This window comes from Sander vitreus, chromosome 3, assembly GCF_031162955.1.
Source record: "Sander vitreus isolate 19-12246 chromosome 3, sanVit1, whole genome shotgun sequence".
NCBI lineage: Eukaryota > Metazoa > Chordata > Actinopteri > Perciformes > Percidae > Sander > Sander vitreus.
In genome coordinates, this window is record NC_135857.1 from 24,128,283 (window position 1) to 24,144,370 (window position 16,088).

Genomic DNA, 16,088 nt, shown 5'->3' on the forward strand with positions numbered 1-16,088 from the left:
AGTTAATTAGTCCTCAATGGAAATGTGAATTACTCCTTGACATTTAAACACCTTGGCAAGAATGTTGTAAAGACCTGCGGCCCTTTGCTGTGTGTCATCCCCCATCTCTCTCCCACCTTTCTTGTCTATCCACTGTCACTATCAAATACAGGGAAAAAAGCCCCCCAAAAATATCTTTAAAAAATAAAAAGAATCTTGTAAAGTCACTTTGAAGTCATTGTGAGGGCAGAAATGGCAAAGACTGGTGGTGACTTATACAATCATATTTTATCTGGCTTTAAATATGACCATCAGAAGCAACAAATCTGTGGCTCGCATAAGGTCTTCTAACTTTATTCTCACTGTGACGTTAAACCAATTTATGCACGTCAAGTAGTTTAATTATTCTGATTTTTATACATTAATCATTATTTATATTTATTGTGCTGTATCAGTTCTTACATGCTGCTGCATTTTATCTCACATTCAGCCTGATACATTGACTACAAGGGTGATACAAATGCATGATTGTTAATCTCTTTTTATGACAATTTCCAAAGTTGCTTTATACCTAGTGTCCATTAGGTCTGCCAAAATGTATTATTTCCTTGCTGAACAAGTGCTGTCCAAATTCTTCCCTCCATGGCAGTAATATATTCTGTGTGATATCAGATGTTATAGGCCCCAGAAGTGTCATCTGCAAATAATTAAAGTTATTGACAGTAATAATACAATCATTAATTCTTTATTCAGTGCACCATCTTTACAAATCACAGTTGCTAACACAAGATCAGCACTTAAGAAAGACTTCCTTGCATGAGGGAAAGATATTTGAAACTAAATTGTATTTGTCTCTGTCGTCCAAAAAGGAACAAGTTTAGTAATTTTTTTAGAATCTGGAATCCAGTGATCAACACGTAGATTAGTTTGGCCTGCAAAACATTTGTAATCACATCGACCTAAAGCAGAGAAGACCACAGCAGAACCAACAACAGGGAAAAGACGCCTCTGAGTGTAATCTGTCTAGCTCCATTGGTTTCTATACTCCTGTCTCTTAGCTGCCTCTGCTGGCCAGATGTTAGATGGCAGCGCTTCATGTTTCCAGCTGTGTCCCACACCAGAAGCTCAGCCTGAGCAGAGCAGCAGCTGGACGTGTACCTCACCCACAGTGGCTGAGATGAGCTCGGTGCCCATTCAGATACATTCAAAGGTGGGTCTCCTTTCTCTAATCTTGCTTTGTGGCGGTGGTGACGGTGGTGGCCTCCACTGGTTGTCTTGTCCCCGTGTGCCTGTTGTTGATCTGGGTTGGGTTGGGTCTCTCCCAGGCTGTCCTCTGTGGGTGGGGGGCTGTGGAATAAGGTCAGAATGCCTTCACCCTTCTGTAGCTGGAGGGCAGCGAGCCCAGAGCGCCCCCTGTCTGACACGACCAAAGATATGCTCCAGTTAGACTCGTTACAAATGGAAGGACAGGTAGACTGTACTCGCATTGCGGAGCAGGATGGTGGGGACGTGTCAGGATCCTACAAGAGAAAGAGGAAGTGATGTCAGTTGTACATAGAAAATTCAATGAACAGAGTTTAAGATGATTAAATGATCTGTGGATACAAAGAAATCCCAATAAAAGCAGACTCCAAATGGACTATATCGTATCAGTTTTTTAGTCAATGCTCACCGGGGGGACCACAGTCAAGTAGGCCACTGCGTAATTTGAGTCTGGAGAATCAAGAGCGTTCACCGTGAGTGTAAGCGTGACAGTAGCTCCTGACTGAGCTGTGGCAGGAGTGAGGAGGTCCACCTGGCCTCGGAAAGACCCTTGTTCAGCAACATGGAACCTGAGGGACAGACATTTTCCCATAGGTCAAATTATATACTTCACTACAACAGTCCTCAAAAGGTACACCATTGTCTTTTCTTATATTACATTAATACTTTAATCTTTTATATATTTTTGCTCTACCTGTGAGGTCCTCTCTTATGAAGATATCCACAGTCATCATTGGCACTCAGACTGAAGAGTCGGGCAGGGCCATGGTTCAGGACGTCAAAGTCCACCATTGTGCTGTGACCGGGTACCAGGCAAGGGACAGACAGCACCTGAAGAGATAGAGAGACACACAAACTATGACACATTGTCACAACAACGGCCAGTTGATTTGAGGTACATCAATGTAAATTTAGATAAATCAGAAAAAGTTATATGGAAAGCTGGTAATGGAGAAGCCATATTTTGACATCTTTGAAAGGTAAGTTATTTTAACTCCAGCTGAAAATGGAGCACAACCAGCAGTTTGGTTGTTATAGTGCAATGATTGAGTTTTTTCCACTTGGCGGTCTTCGACTGCATCTTCATCTGTTAGTCGCTAACCTTTCTGTCTTCTGTTTGGTGCTGTGCAGGAAGTCTCAGTGGGTTTATCACAGCTTTATTTTTGCTGAAAACAGCTGCCTGTTGCATCTGGAAATGGCTGAACCGAAACAGTAAAGCTGTGGGCCATTAAATCAAAACAATGAGCTAAAAGACGCAGCCCATGTCTTGTTCAGCATTACCTGTATCTGAACATGAGTGGGCTGAACCATCTCCGTGGAAACCCTCTCCAGCTTGTTTCCTCTGCTGTCTCGGCCTGTTAGTCGAACATAAAAGGGGACTCTGGGAACAACCTCCACCCATCCCACCAGCTCCGCTACAGAATAGGATGATGAAGAGGAGGACAAGTTCAGCGTCACCTGCTGGAGGCTCTCCCTGTCAGCTCCCAGCAGTGTCACGTGACTGAAAGATGCCTCCTCATCCGGAGCCAGGTCTGTCACAGCCAGCACCAGAAAGGCAGGAACACCTGGGAAATCAAATAAGGAACAAGACAGTTTTGCTAAATGGCAGGCACATTCCTGGTTGCGAGACCTACAGTACCGTATCACTGATACTGATACATCACTAATTATATTAGGAAAGAAATCAAAATCTCTTACCTGCTACTGGACTACCCTCCACTCTGGCCAGACCTGGGTGTGTCTCATTGTTAACTGTTGCAAAGTAATACAAGAAATCTACACTGCTGTCACCTGGGGGTGCAGATAAAAGACAAACTGTAAATGACCCACATGTTGTTTCTCTGGTTAAGTTATTTTCTGACGCTAATGCTTTTATTTTGAAAATTCCAAATCAGGAAGTAAATGTACAAGGTACAAGTACCTAGCTGTTAGAGGCACAAGGTATGTTAGTTTTACATTTCATTTACTTTACAACTGGTTGTAACTTGGGTTACTTTGTGGTGTGCCGTTTTATGGTTTTGCCGAGATTTGAGAGTACAAGCTAGCAAGTTATCGCCATATTGGCCTGTAGTTGGCGTTGTCTGGCTATGTGCCTGTTGTGTAACGTTACATGAAACGGTGTTAATTGAGTGATACTACAGTGAAGTGGATGGAAAAGAATGTTTCAAAGAAGCAGCATTTTGTATATTAATTTGATGTTTCATTATAACTTATGTTGATGTCTGCTAATAGAGTTAATAAACACTGGAAGTTAAATACATACAGCATAAAAACACTGAAGTGGAGACTGTCAATAAGCTAAGGGAAAAGGGTTAAAATGAGACACTTCATGATGTACTGTATGCAAAGTAAAGGTGTTGTGTTCTTTGTTTTTCTCAGCTCTTACGGTGGTTCAAGATATTCAAGTTGTAGTAAGGAATGTTACAAAGGGACAATAAAGCTTTCTGAATCATCAGTAAATAAAGAGCCAGACCATTATTCAGCCGGGGACGCTACACAAACAGTTGCCTCTTTTCTCAGTTCTAGTGCAGGTAAATAAGAACTAATGTGTCGAACATGTTCTTTTTCTTTTACCTATAACATTGAATGTGAGGTGTCCATCATTCTTGGCTTGGAGTTTCCACTGGCCTGGCTGTATAGGAGAGAGCAGGCTGATGCGGTACAGACCCTCAAAGCGTTCCAACTCTGCCAGAGGGCCCTCCTCACTCAGCAGAGACTGGCTTTGTTCTAACAAGGAGAAGAAGATTAAAACATGGTATTATGTTTTTCTATCAAGTGCAAAGAAGAATAATGGTATTGTAAGAGCAAGTATAAATTGCAGTTGAAAAAAACAAGTAATGCCTCGATTTAGCTTCCGTCAATTGCTTATACCTTTGCCATACCTGATGGACTGGTAAGGATACACTCTGTCAGGATGCCAGTGACATGTAGTGTGACGTTTTTTACTGAGCTGTCAACTCTGAAGGAATGGGAGGACATCAACTCTTGGTCACTTTCCACATGGAGGAGGGTCACCTGGGGAGCAAGGAGAAACATGTACATGGTATAGTAAGTGCCTAATGAATATTTCTATAATTAAAATGGATCACAAAATGCAACTTGTATGCAAAAGGAGTCTTTGGCAGAGACAAAACATCCATCACATCTTTCAACCTCATTTTAAGCTGCACCAGAAAGCTGTTTTCAGCACAAAAGCTAAAACCTCTCTGTACACTACCTGCACAACAGATATGATTGACACAGGGTTGACATTTGGTTTGTACATAATAACTTTGGGTTAGCTGTTTGAGTTGATTATATGATAATTATGATTTAATTGTTTGAGTTATGGAAAAGGGATAGGGCCAGATTAATAGGGTATTGAGACTTATTGAGGTTATATATTTACTGTTATTATTATTTTTAACATGTTTATGACATGTTTGAAAATGAATTATTAAATCAAATCAAAAATCAATACTGAAGTTGGCAGCTAGCTGGTGAACATAGTGGCGCATTTAGCAGCTAAATAACAAGATATTTTTCTCAGGAGTTAGTGGAGACCAGAAACAGAGCCAAAATGAAAAAGAATATTAGATTTACGTTCATTAGGTGGACAGACACACAAATCTAAATGAATGATAATGTTCCTGAATGTGTAAATATGCATCTGTTGAACTGTAGTTTGCCATACCAACTGTATACGGTGAATGTATGTTAACAGTTTATTTCCAACAATAAGAGAAAACAGTTAAAAACAGGCACTCATTCTTACAGATGTGGCTCAGTTACTGGGACCCTTACAGTGGGTTGCAAGATAAATCTGAAGGTTTGTAAGATAATTAACAAGGTAGGAACATTATTTTGCTTTTTTGTTGTGTTTTATTGAACAACACCTCTTCGCGTCACAAGCCAAAACTGTTGGTGACCACTGATGCCTTCTTTGCCTTAACCCTTGTGTTGTCTTACCGTCGACCATGCAACTTTTAGTTTTTCTGGGTAAAAATTTCAAATTAAAACTTTTCTTTCAACACCTTTTTCCGCTTTTTTAGTCTTTTATTACTTGTTACGATGTTTGTCAATTTTCTCTGCGCTACTTTTTGACATTTTTGTTGTTTTTTCCCCACGTTTTTGAAGCTTTTTCCAACATTATTGGTCACTTTTTTCAACATTCTTTTGTAAATTTTTTTCTATTTTTGCTATATGGATGGAACATGTATGGAACCATCCATGTTATTTTATTTGACAATTTGGTTGAAAGAAACTTAAAAAGGTTCTCTGATATAGAAACGTTTTAAATTGGGTCAAATTTGAAGACAAAAGACAACAGGAGGTTAAGAACCTGTTAGATTTGGTTCAACTGTTTAAAGCTATAGTGCGTAGTTTCTGTCTGCCCCATGAGGAGTAATGACAACAAAACTGTCAGCGCGTCCACATGACACAAGCCCTCCCATGCTCCCACCCCTCCGCCACGCAGTTGCTAGTAGCCAAGGAGGACACGGCGGATTAAGAAAACATTATGGACTCTTCAGAAGTAATTATCTACACTTGATTTTCGCCGGACGACATCAGTTTCTGAACATAGCCATACTGAGAAATACAGAGAGAGTTGTGTGGAGCTGATTTAGTTTTAATTAGCTTTGTAGCAACTCATTTAGCAATGGCTTGAATGTAACAGGCGTTCATTAATATAAAAAAGTTACGCACTAAAGCTATAACATGTTGATGACCAGCAATACAAAGGATCTTGCTGCTGTACCTTGTCAGAAGCTGTGATATCCTCTACTATCGTAGAAACCCCGCGGATGTCAGAGTTGGTGGTGAATATTGTCAGTCCTCCTGACAGGGAGGACAGGGAAGAGTAGAGAGAGAAACGATCAGGGGACAAAGGTTCTCTCCTTCTCCTCCTTTTTCTCCTACTCCTCCTCCCCCTTTTGCTCTCTGATGTGTAGTTGGGGTCTTCAGTTAAGAGAAAAGTCACCTGTGGGAAAATCAGCCCATAACATGACCAATGTTTGAGCTATATATATATATATATATATATATATATATATATATATATATATATATATATATATATATATATATATATATATATATATATATTCATTGCAGTTCCTTTGCTATTGCAGTTCCTGTCCACAATAAATGCACAGTATGTAAGATACAAAATGAGCTCATTAAGTCAAGTATATAATTAGTATCTGCAAAATGTAGTTAACTTCTTCTTAATTTAGAAATCATCATTCAGTCATCATTAATTATTTCAATTGTCATCAGGAGAAACATTTTGTATGAGATGTTACATTCAAATGTGTTTTATTTACATCTAGGCTTTCCAGCTGAAAATCAGAAAATGTCCCCATAAATTCCAACTGCATGTGTGAAACACTGAAGATATTGTAGCTTTTATTAAAGAGGAATTATCTAAAACAATCAAACCTTGCTCTGTTTCTCAAGTGCAAGGGCCTTTACCACATCAAACAAGTGGGCGTCTTTAGGGGAGGCATCAGTGAATACAAAGATCTCTGACAGTGGTGGACTGTGAGTGAGCGCCAGCTAAAAAAACACACAGCAGAGATGGGAAATTAGCTGCCATGTGTGCTTGTAATTCTCATATTGTACATGTGTTCACAAGAAGGAACATCTAAATGTACCTGAATAGCAGAGAGGCACATCTCTGGTTCATCTCCTCCTCCCAGCGCCATCAGGTTCTCCATGTGCTGCATAAACTGGTTTGGGTCATCGGTCTCATACACTGGTCCTACCTCTGCAGAGTACAGAATATAGAAGTGATAGATAGCTCTTTAAGCAGAAATAACAGGAGCTCTATAAGAATGGTAACCATCACATTGAACTACTGAAGTGTAGAGTGATGAGTTGAAGCTTAATTTAATTGCTAAGACAAAATTGAAAGGGCCTTACACCCTATTTAGGGGAATAGTTCCACATTTTGATTATTTTTTGGGCTTTTTTTAATTGATATGACAGCTGTAGACAAGAGGGGGAGAGAGGGGGACGACAAGCAAAGGGCCACAGGTTGGAATTGAACCCTGGCCACTGCGGTAAGGACTGAGCCTTGGTACATGGGGCGCACGCTCAACGAGGTGAGCTACCAAGGCGTCCTGGAATAGTTCAACTTTTTGGAAATACACTTATTTGCAAATTTTTGCTGAGAGGTAGATGACAAGTTTGTCTTGTCTTTATAGTAATGTTATACCATCACCTGGGTCATGGAAGGGCACAAGTAGAAAGGTGCCAGGCTGCCCACAGCTGCCGGCTCGGCTCTGGATGATGGAGTGGGCCCTGAAGCGAGCCGCAGTGATCTCCTCAAACATGCTGCCTGTAGTGTCCATGACAAACACCAATGCAGGGACCTGCTTCACACTGAACAGCCTGTCGAAGGAAGTTTAGAAGGAAATAAAGACATACTACACTCAACAGCTCAAAATCGTAAAAAAATATATGTTACGTTGCTTAACTGAACAACTCCAGGGTTGAATACAGCAAATTAACCAATTAAGGTGAGCTGATTTGGGGAAATACAATTGCCTGTAAAACAGTTAAAACCTACCTGAGAAAGGTTTTATGGCCCACAGTGTCTCTGAGGTCTCTCAGTACACTCAGAGTGGCTTCAGTCGCCAAATTGGCAGCTTCCACATGGAGATAATGGTGAGGGGAGAAAAAAGATGAGGTGCTGTCCTTGTTGATGCCCCCTTTGGCCCCCTTATAGCGACTATTGTCGAGAATACCTCCATGACTACATTTGCCTGAAAAAGAAACAGTCAGTATCTGTTAATTCTTTATAGAGTGAGTTTGAAAAGCATTCAACGAAAAAAAAAGAAGCTTTTTAATTCATTGTACTTATTCCTTTGTTTTTTTGGCAGGACTGCAGCTATTGGTGGCTGAGGTGTTCTCTGACATACCTTGAGGTTTTGTAGGAGAAGTGCTGAAGTAGCCAGTAGTGAGCAGCTGGGTGTCTTGCTGTCTGTTTGTCATTCTTGGCAGGAGGTTGTTTCGACAGGTGCGGCTGAAGCACTCCATACAGGTAGGAGTGTCTTCTGTGGACAGAAAGAAAGAGGGGTGAGTCTAGTATTGTTTGTGAGGCCCAATAAAGCTCTGAATCATTACGGCAGTGGAAACACAAATACTTTGCTGTTATCTTTGTTTGGGTTTGGGGATTAAAGGCATTTTCTTACACATCAAGTTCACAATGTGACACATTTTTAGCCCAAGAGGGACTGACATAAAATGTGGTTTGAAAGTATTCATGAGATTGAGCACAGGAGAGAAAATCAATTTAGAACAGACTCAGAAAATTGATCACCAGAATTCTTTTCTCTCACTTGCCTCTAGGGCACCCGTAGATTTGGGCTGCAACTAACGATTATTTTCATTTTCATTATCGATGAATCTGCTGATTTTTTTTTCGATGAATCAATTAATCATTTAGTATAAGAAATGGACATGGCATTCAGATATTGTTACATTTGAGAAGCTGGAGAATGTGTGCATTTTTACTTAAAAAATGGCTGAGACAATTCATTGATTATGAAAATAGCTGCTGATTCATTTTCTATCGAGTGACTACTACTTAATCAAATAATTCTTGCAGCTCTAACTCAGAATGGCTTTTATTTTGAGCTTTTGTACAAATTGATTTGGGTCATCAACTTTTGAAGCATATTGCTTATTTAAGGATAAACTGTATAGCCAATTTACAAAGTAAATATACATTACAGATAGGCTACAGGTGTTGAACTTTCAGACCATCTCTCACTTTTCCACTAGTTGCTTTCAGTGTTCTCCACCCTCCATAAGCCACCTGCTTGCATACCTGTTTTCCACTGATCATTAACATCCACAGTATTTATATAGTCATAGTTTCCACTGTTTAGTAGCCAGAATGTCTACATTGTACAAGATGTGGTTGTAGAACCAGTCAGATTGCTGCCTGTTCTAACAGCCCTTCCAATCTAATTAGCTTAGCATGGCCTCAGCCTGCCTGGCCTTTGTGAAAATGTAGGATAAGGCCATTACTCTAACAAGCATCCAGATTGTGATATACTGCAACAGATAAAAATGCCTGGATTACACCACAGTAAAAAGCCCATGTCAAGAAGCAGAGAATAGAAAGAAAACTGTACAAGAACATGACTCCAAATGTGGTACTAATCAAATTCTTTGTTCTTATATTTTGATCAGGAGCACAGTGAATGTTTCACCTATTAGGGAACCCAATTGGAAAAGACCATGTTTCCCTTAGGACTGAGGAATATGGTTGAATACCACAATATTAATAACAGTACACAATCAGGTATGCAATCACGTGAAATGTGTAAGAACCCATAGTAACTTATGTTGTTAAGATATCCTGAATAATTCCATCATAATATTCTGCTAAATGGTCAATAACCCATGATACTGAATCCTCTCCTAGCCCTGGTATCCCTTTTAATGCGATGAACCTTTTTAATGTGCTAGTGTAATTGCAGAAGAATTGAAGAATTACCTTCAGCAACAGGGATGGCAGGCTCCTCTGGCTGCAGCAGGTGGAGGTAAATGAAGCGCTGGCCCATCTCCACCCAGTTACTGTGGCTGTAGAAGTCCTGGCATAACAGACATTTGAAAGACAAAGCATTACATTTTTGCCAGTGCACACTGATTGAATTTTCATTGCAACATTTCAGCCATTGCAACATACATACAAATTAGTATTCATGCAAACATGAACATTTTCAAAATCCCCACTAGTGTTTTTGATCCTGTCCCACTTTTCTTTAACAATATTTTGTCAAGAAAAGTGTTGTCAACTGTAAACATCGTAAGGTGCATGTTACAAACTGTTTACCTTCTGCATTTAAAACTGCTTTTGTTATGTGTGTATTTATGAGTGTGTTAAGACGATTGTTCTCAAATTGTAAAACAATTGTAAAACAAAAAGTAAATGCAGCCTTTATTACCATTGCCTATACAAAATGGTGGGCTAAAAGTGTCCTGACGTATGGCACAGTTTTAAATTGGCTCCTTTTAAATGCTTCCTAATTTGAGCATCAGAGTTGATATTACATGTGGAGTCCCTTGAGGTTAGTTTATTGCCAATAATTAGCCTTTGTGGCCCTACAACAGGCCAACAACTGGAAGCATGGTATGAACTTCCTTGTATGAACTTCCTTAACAGTGCTGCTGTTTACCTGCAGGGAGTGAAATAGCTGGCCCAAGCTGTGACGAGCACTTTGGTACTCTTTGGCTCGTACTGAGAGCAGAGTCTGAGCCCAGATCTGCCGTAACATCCCCATGGCGCTGTCTACACGCTCTGAATCAAAGTGGTACACCGGGTTGGACCTGGTAGAGCTCAGGAAGTCCATGTCCGCATTGGACTTCACCACCTCTCCCACAGCTCTCCAGAAGCCACGGCCCAGTTTGGTCTGGGAGGGATACAGACTGATTTTTATCATCATTCAAATGTGATGTAGTGCTCAGCTATCACAATGTAATATGAACACAGAAGAAGAGCAAGTGTGACTTCTTTGAAACGGTTTGGGTTTTAATACAATAAAGCTCTCATTAACTCCTTTGTGTAATAGTAGAAAGTAGGTATATCATACTGAATGTAAAGCCAATAACCTGACATCAGCTCACCTGTTCCTCTGCATGGTTTCCCTGGTGTTTCTTGGTGCCCCTCAGAGTCTCCATGGTGACATTGACAATAGCCCGCTCTGTGATGTACTGGTGTGTGTGTGAGTCCCAGGACAGTGTTAACACTCGAGACCAAAAGTTGGGGAAGAAACCCATGCAGGGTAAAGCCAGGAAGAGAAGGTAAGCGAGAATAAACCAATGCATCTGCTTTCCACTCACTTCCCAAATTCTTCCTCTGCCCGGTGACGTCATGCTCTGGAGATGGGGTGAGTAGGTCATATCCTACCTGCATGAAATAAAAAATCTATGGGTTTCACAGTCAGTTGCAATACAAAATACACTATTGTATCCGATTTGATGGCATTCAATAGGCATGGCCGATGGCATAGGCCAACTTTTACATTTGAATGTAATGGCTAAGATTTGGCTAATTATTGACCTAACAAACAAATCTTTTAAATCATTACAAAATACATTGTTTTAATATGGCGACAAACAACTGCCATGTTCACATAAAGAGAGAGTTCTAATTTGGAGTTGTGTCACTGGACAACTGAAAAATGTAAGTCCAACGTTAACTCATATTTTAGCTCTATTTTAGTATCCACCAACTCCTCGCTCCTTAGCTTCTAGATGCTTCATTATGTTCACCAACTATCTTTTTCTGTTCACCGTTTCTACCAGTGCTGAGCAGTCAGTTTATCCCAGACCCTTTTTTTGCTGAAAACAGCTATCTGCGGCTGCTGAACGGTAAAAGTGAACAGAAACTGTGAAGTTGTGGACTGGAAAACCAAAAGAATGACCAAAAACATGCTCTGTAGCACTGACGAGATCCTGCAAGGTTAGATGATAATCACTTATGGTATCATCATTACGAGCACCATCTGTCATATTACAGACAGTCAATTACATTACATTACATTACATTACACTTAGCTGGGGCTTTTATCCAAAGCCACTTCCAATAAGTGCATTCAACCATGAAGGTACAAACTCGGAGCAGCAAGAATTACATACAAGAAGTACTTCAAATAAGCCAAACTACAAAGTACCGCATGTAAGTGCAACATGCAACTGCGAGTTTTTTTAATATATTGTTTATATAAAAAAATGTATAAAGGCAGCTTTAATTAATATAGTTTTCCCTTTTAAGATTTTATGCTATATTTGTTTTTTCCAAGCTGTAATCGTTGCATGTTAGAAGACATGTTGAAAATATTGTTAGTTCAAACATTAAAACACATTTAGCTGAACTGAACAATCGTTGCCAAATGAGTTCTTAAATAAGGAGTCATGCAGAAAGTGTTGCTAGTATTGAAGTATCTGCTTGCTAAACGGATGGATCCATGCATTGATCCAACTCCTATTGTTCAGTGATGTTTTGTGGAAATTTGATCAGTTGGTGTTTGTGCTGGTCATCCATGTCTTTTCTGTCATCACCCACTCCTTTACCCCCCTCAACCTCCTCTCACATTTTTGTCAGCTTTGTCTGTACAGAGGCTACTATTGTTCTTTGTCATCTTTATTCAGATACAATACGTGGGTTTTTGTTCTCATAGTCTGTGCTTTCACAAGGGGTAGAATGAAACAAAGCATGAGGCCTATAAACAACGGCTCCTTCTACTCTGCCAGCCCTCATTCAGCGAAGCAGTTTTAATTGATTGGTGTGGTCTCTTAAATTGAGAGCACAATGACTGTTCCTTTCACTCATTCTTCAAGAGTGATGCAATATCTAAAACTCACACACTGACTATTAATAACATTTTTATTGTTTCACATTCCTAACAGGTAGAACTTGTGTACTGTAATTCACTTTAGGTACGTGAGCAACCACTTGTGCTTAGATTGCTCTTTAACACACGAGGCTTGTAAGTAAAGTGTATAGAGCTTAGGTTCAGACCATCTTCATCACAGTGCAATAATGTCAACTACATACTGTAGGAAAGTGCAAACTATTTGGTTCACCAAGACTTTAGTGCAAAATGAGCGTATGATGTATTGCAAATTTTTAAATTTTATTAATTAGCAACTACAAACTTTGCTTTCTGCAAAAAATAAAAAATGTTCTCACCTTAGATCATGGTAGACTTTTTCTCTTTACAATTTGTTCAGACACCACAGCTTTCAGCAGAGACGTTGCAGTCCTGTATGTACAGAACACCACTCATGTATGTTCAAAACACCACACAACTTCATATGACCACGTAGACTATTACCACATCCTGTCAGACGAGGGAACTACACAGTTTCACAGCATTTCTGTCTGTGTAACAAAATTATTATTGAGTCTTCTTGTCTGTCCTTGGGCTCTTGTCTCTTGCCTGCTCCTCCATGAGAAAAATAACAAGCAACATATGAAAGGAAGAAGCACTTTGTTTAACTCGGATAAGAGTCTGGTTGAAGCTGAGTGGTTGCTTCTTAGCGTTTGGGGAACACCATGAGGCAGAAGACATCTCGTCATAGCTCCCCTACAGCCTCATGCCCCTCCTTGCCCCCCATTATTGTACGGTGCATTGATTCACCACAATGGGGCCGCATATATTACCAGCCAGGGTGTTCAGTTTAGGCCTTCCCCAACCCCCCTGCCCTCCATCCATCACTCTCTCTTTTCCTCACAAAACCAAAAAACTGCTTTTCACAGCCGTAAACACAAAAACCCCTTCCTCTCTCCCTAGTTACACACTTTTCTAACGGCAATGCAAAGAAGGGCATCAGTTGCTAGCCAACGCTAGGGACACTGTTGAACTTCAGTTTGTTGGATTGAATGTTGTAAAAGAAGAAGCAAATGATTGAGGTATTTTTCAGCTTTGGCCTTCTGGTGTTTCAGGGTTTGGTTCTGGTATTTTGGTATTATTCTGGTGTCTCTGGTCATATTAGGCCTATGTGTTTCAAATATTTCATTCTGTTTTAGTTAAGGATTGAAAGAGAAACAAACAAAGAGACAAGGAGAACGTTTTGATGCAGAACATGTTTTGTCCATGGTATATTTCATTGCAAACCACAGAAGGTCTGCCAGGTTTTTGGATTCATCTGATGAGCAATTGAGTCAGTGAAAGTAGATCACAGGACCACAGAGCCAGGGAAGGATGTTTAGACAGTGTGCAATGCAATCCCAATTTACTGGAAGCCAGCTGCAGGTGATGTTAGTACATGCTTCCTGTACCTGTAATACTTTTTCACGTTGGTTTTGCTGCAGACAGGTTCTCATGGCCCACCACAACAAACTACAAATGACAAGAGGCCTACTACTCTACTCAGCCAGAGGAGGCATTTCTGCCAGAAATGTGTCTGTACTGATGAAGCTGGTTATGATCTCTGAGTTACTTTTTACAACACCTTTTTTTCTAAATTCTTAAAATTTTATCTCAATTTTAAGTGTGAAATAATGCTTTAGAAACTGTGCCTTTGAATCTGAGTGCTCCCTCGAGGTAATTGCATGCTTCAGATTTCCAGATGAAGACAACCAGATCAGATTGCGAATGCAGACTAGAAAAAGTAGAACAAAATGAGAAAACAAGGCAGGTCTTGCCTAGAACTGCAGTGGGTTCCATATTAACGCCCACGTACCTGCCAGGTGCGTAACCTGTAGGCGTGGCTTTGGATCGACAGTTTGCAATTTCTTTCCGCAGAGGTATGCACCTGGTATTGTTTTCATGATTGGAATATAGATTTCAAAGACTGTATGACTGTATGACTGTTAGACTGAAGTATAACCTTTAGGATGCTTATTGTGTCAAACCCGGTGTTAAACAGGTGTATCCAACTCCAACAGTAGGCTATGTGCTTTTTAAAGCCTGTCATATTTCGTTCTCCTGTCGTTCAGCACCCCGGCATAACGTAGGCTATCAAAACGCTTATTTAAACTGTAGTCTGGATCAACGGATACATTTTCAGGATAAGCCATTACCTGCATCATTTATTCATACCCAAATACTAATGAGTAATAGCTAAGAGGTTATAATAAATTATTATAGTTATATTATAGCCCAGAAAGTGGTACCAAGTGTAATTGTTCACGCAATATAACATGAGCTATTTAAATTAGCTGGATATATGGTTAAGCGTAATTTGCTTTTACCAGTGTATCGTCGTGTGGACTTCGTCTATAGCAATCCCAACAAACGGTCCCAGTTAGATAGTGAATGCCGTAAACATATTCTTGTTTGAGAACGGCAACACACAGAGAGCAGAAGGTGAGGGACAGGCAATTATACTGGAAATGTACCTTCATTGATCCAGACTACTGAAACAGTAATCTAACACAACTCTCAGAAAATGATATGGATCACTTTCAGCACAAGCTGCATGCTTCTGGGTATGATGTGATGCAACTTAGAGTGATATGTAAACTCTTCTCCCTAGCTGTTTGTCTTTACTAACGGAGAGGTGGAGAACACCAAGAAGTTATAAATCTGGTGAAGAGGAATTCAGGTTCCCACAGGTAAAACCATAATATAAAAAACATAAAACCGTAATTTAATATATATAATTTCTGTCTCAAATGTGAGGGAAATGCGCTAAATGTGAGTAAAGTGAGCTAAATGTTGAAAATGTATCAGCTAAAAAATTGTAACCGAACTTTTACATTCGGCACCCCATATATGCTCGGCCCTTAATCGCATCGCGATTAAGGCGTTAATGCTGACAGCCCTAGTTATTATTCAGTTTGATGTAGTTAGAAGGCAATGAAGTAGATAGATGGAAAAGAAATGTGTATGTATGTATGCATGTGTGTCTATGTGTATGCATGTGTATATGTGCTTGTAGGTAGGTAGATATAGGGTACAAGTATGTGTATGTAAACATGTATAAATAAGTGAAGCATCAAATTGTTTTGTATTTAAATAAAGTATAGAAATAGAAAAAAGGGGGTAGCTCTTCCTACTCCTTTTTGAACATGGGAATTTCTTATTTGATTGGCTTATCAGCCTCATGGACTCATGGCAGTGCGCTACCCACCTGGCCCATTATGAGAGCTAAACAGCACATATCTGCGTTAATCAACCACCAGAACCGGGCTGTGTGTGTGTGTGTGTGTGTGTGTGTGTGTGTGTGTGTGTGTGTGTGTGTGTGTGTGTGAGTGAGTGAGTGAGTGAGTGAGTGAGTGAGTGAGTGAGTGAGTGAGTGAGTGAGTGTGAGAGAGAGAGAGAGAGACACAGTGTTGTCTCATGTTGTATGATCGTTAACGAATTTAACATTTCAGCAGAGGTGTTAATTTAAAGTTTAGT

The 16,088-nt window shown here is 40.0% G+C and overlaps 1 protein-coding gene and 1 long non-coding RNA gene across 2 annotated transcripts; one reads left to right on the plus strand and one right to left on the minus strand.

Annotated features, from left to right (window-relative positions):
* Nucleotides 1-778: 778 nt before the first annotated feature.
* vwa7 (von Willebrand factor A domain containing 7) lies at nucleotides 779-11,142 on the minus strand. The gene is made up of 16 exons (XM_078246623.1): nucleotides 10,864-11,142; nucleotides 10,416-10,649; nucleotides 9,734-9,830; nucleotides 8,148-8,282; nucleotides 7,796-7,991; nucleotides 7,448-7,617; nucleotides 6,879-6,991; nucleotides 6,664-6,780; nucleotides 5,981-6,202; nucleotides 4,125-4,257; nucleotides 3,817-3,969; nucleotides 2,941-3,033; nucleotides 2,524-2,807; nucleotides 1,937-2,073; nucleotides 1,652-1,811; nucleotides 779-1,499 (listed from the first exon to the last, which is right to left on the minus strand). The coding sequence occupies exons 1-16, from the start codon at nucleotides 11,137-11,139 to the stop codon at nucleotides 939-941; spliced, it is 3,081 nt and encodes a 1,026-aa protein (XP_078102749.1). The 5' UTR covers nucleotides 11,140-11,142; the 3' UTR covers nucleotides 779-938.
* On the plus strand, nucleotides 7,558-10,511 carry LOC144515615 (uncharacterized). Its single transcript, XR_013501757.1, has 3 exons — nucleotides 7,558-9,538; nucleotides 9,706-9,779; nucleotides 10,422-10,511. It is a non-coding gene; the product is annotated as an uncharacterized LOC144515615 (long non-coding RNA).
* Nucleotides 11,143-16,088: the final 4,946 nt, after the last annotated feature.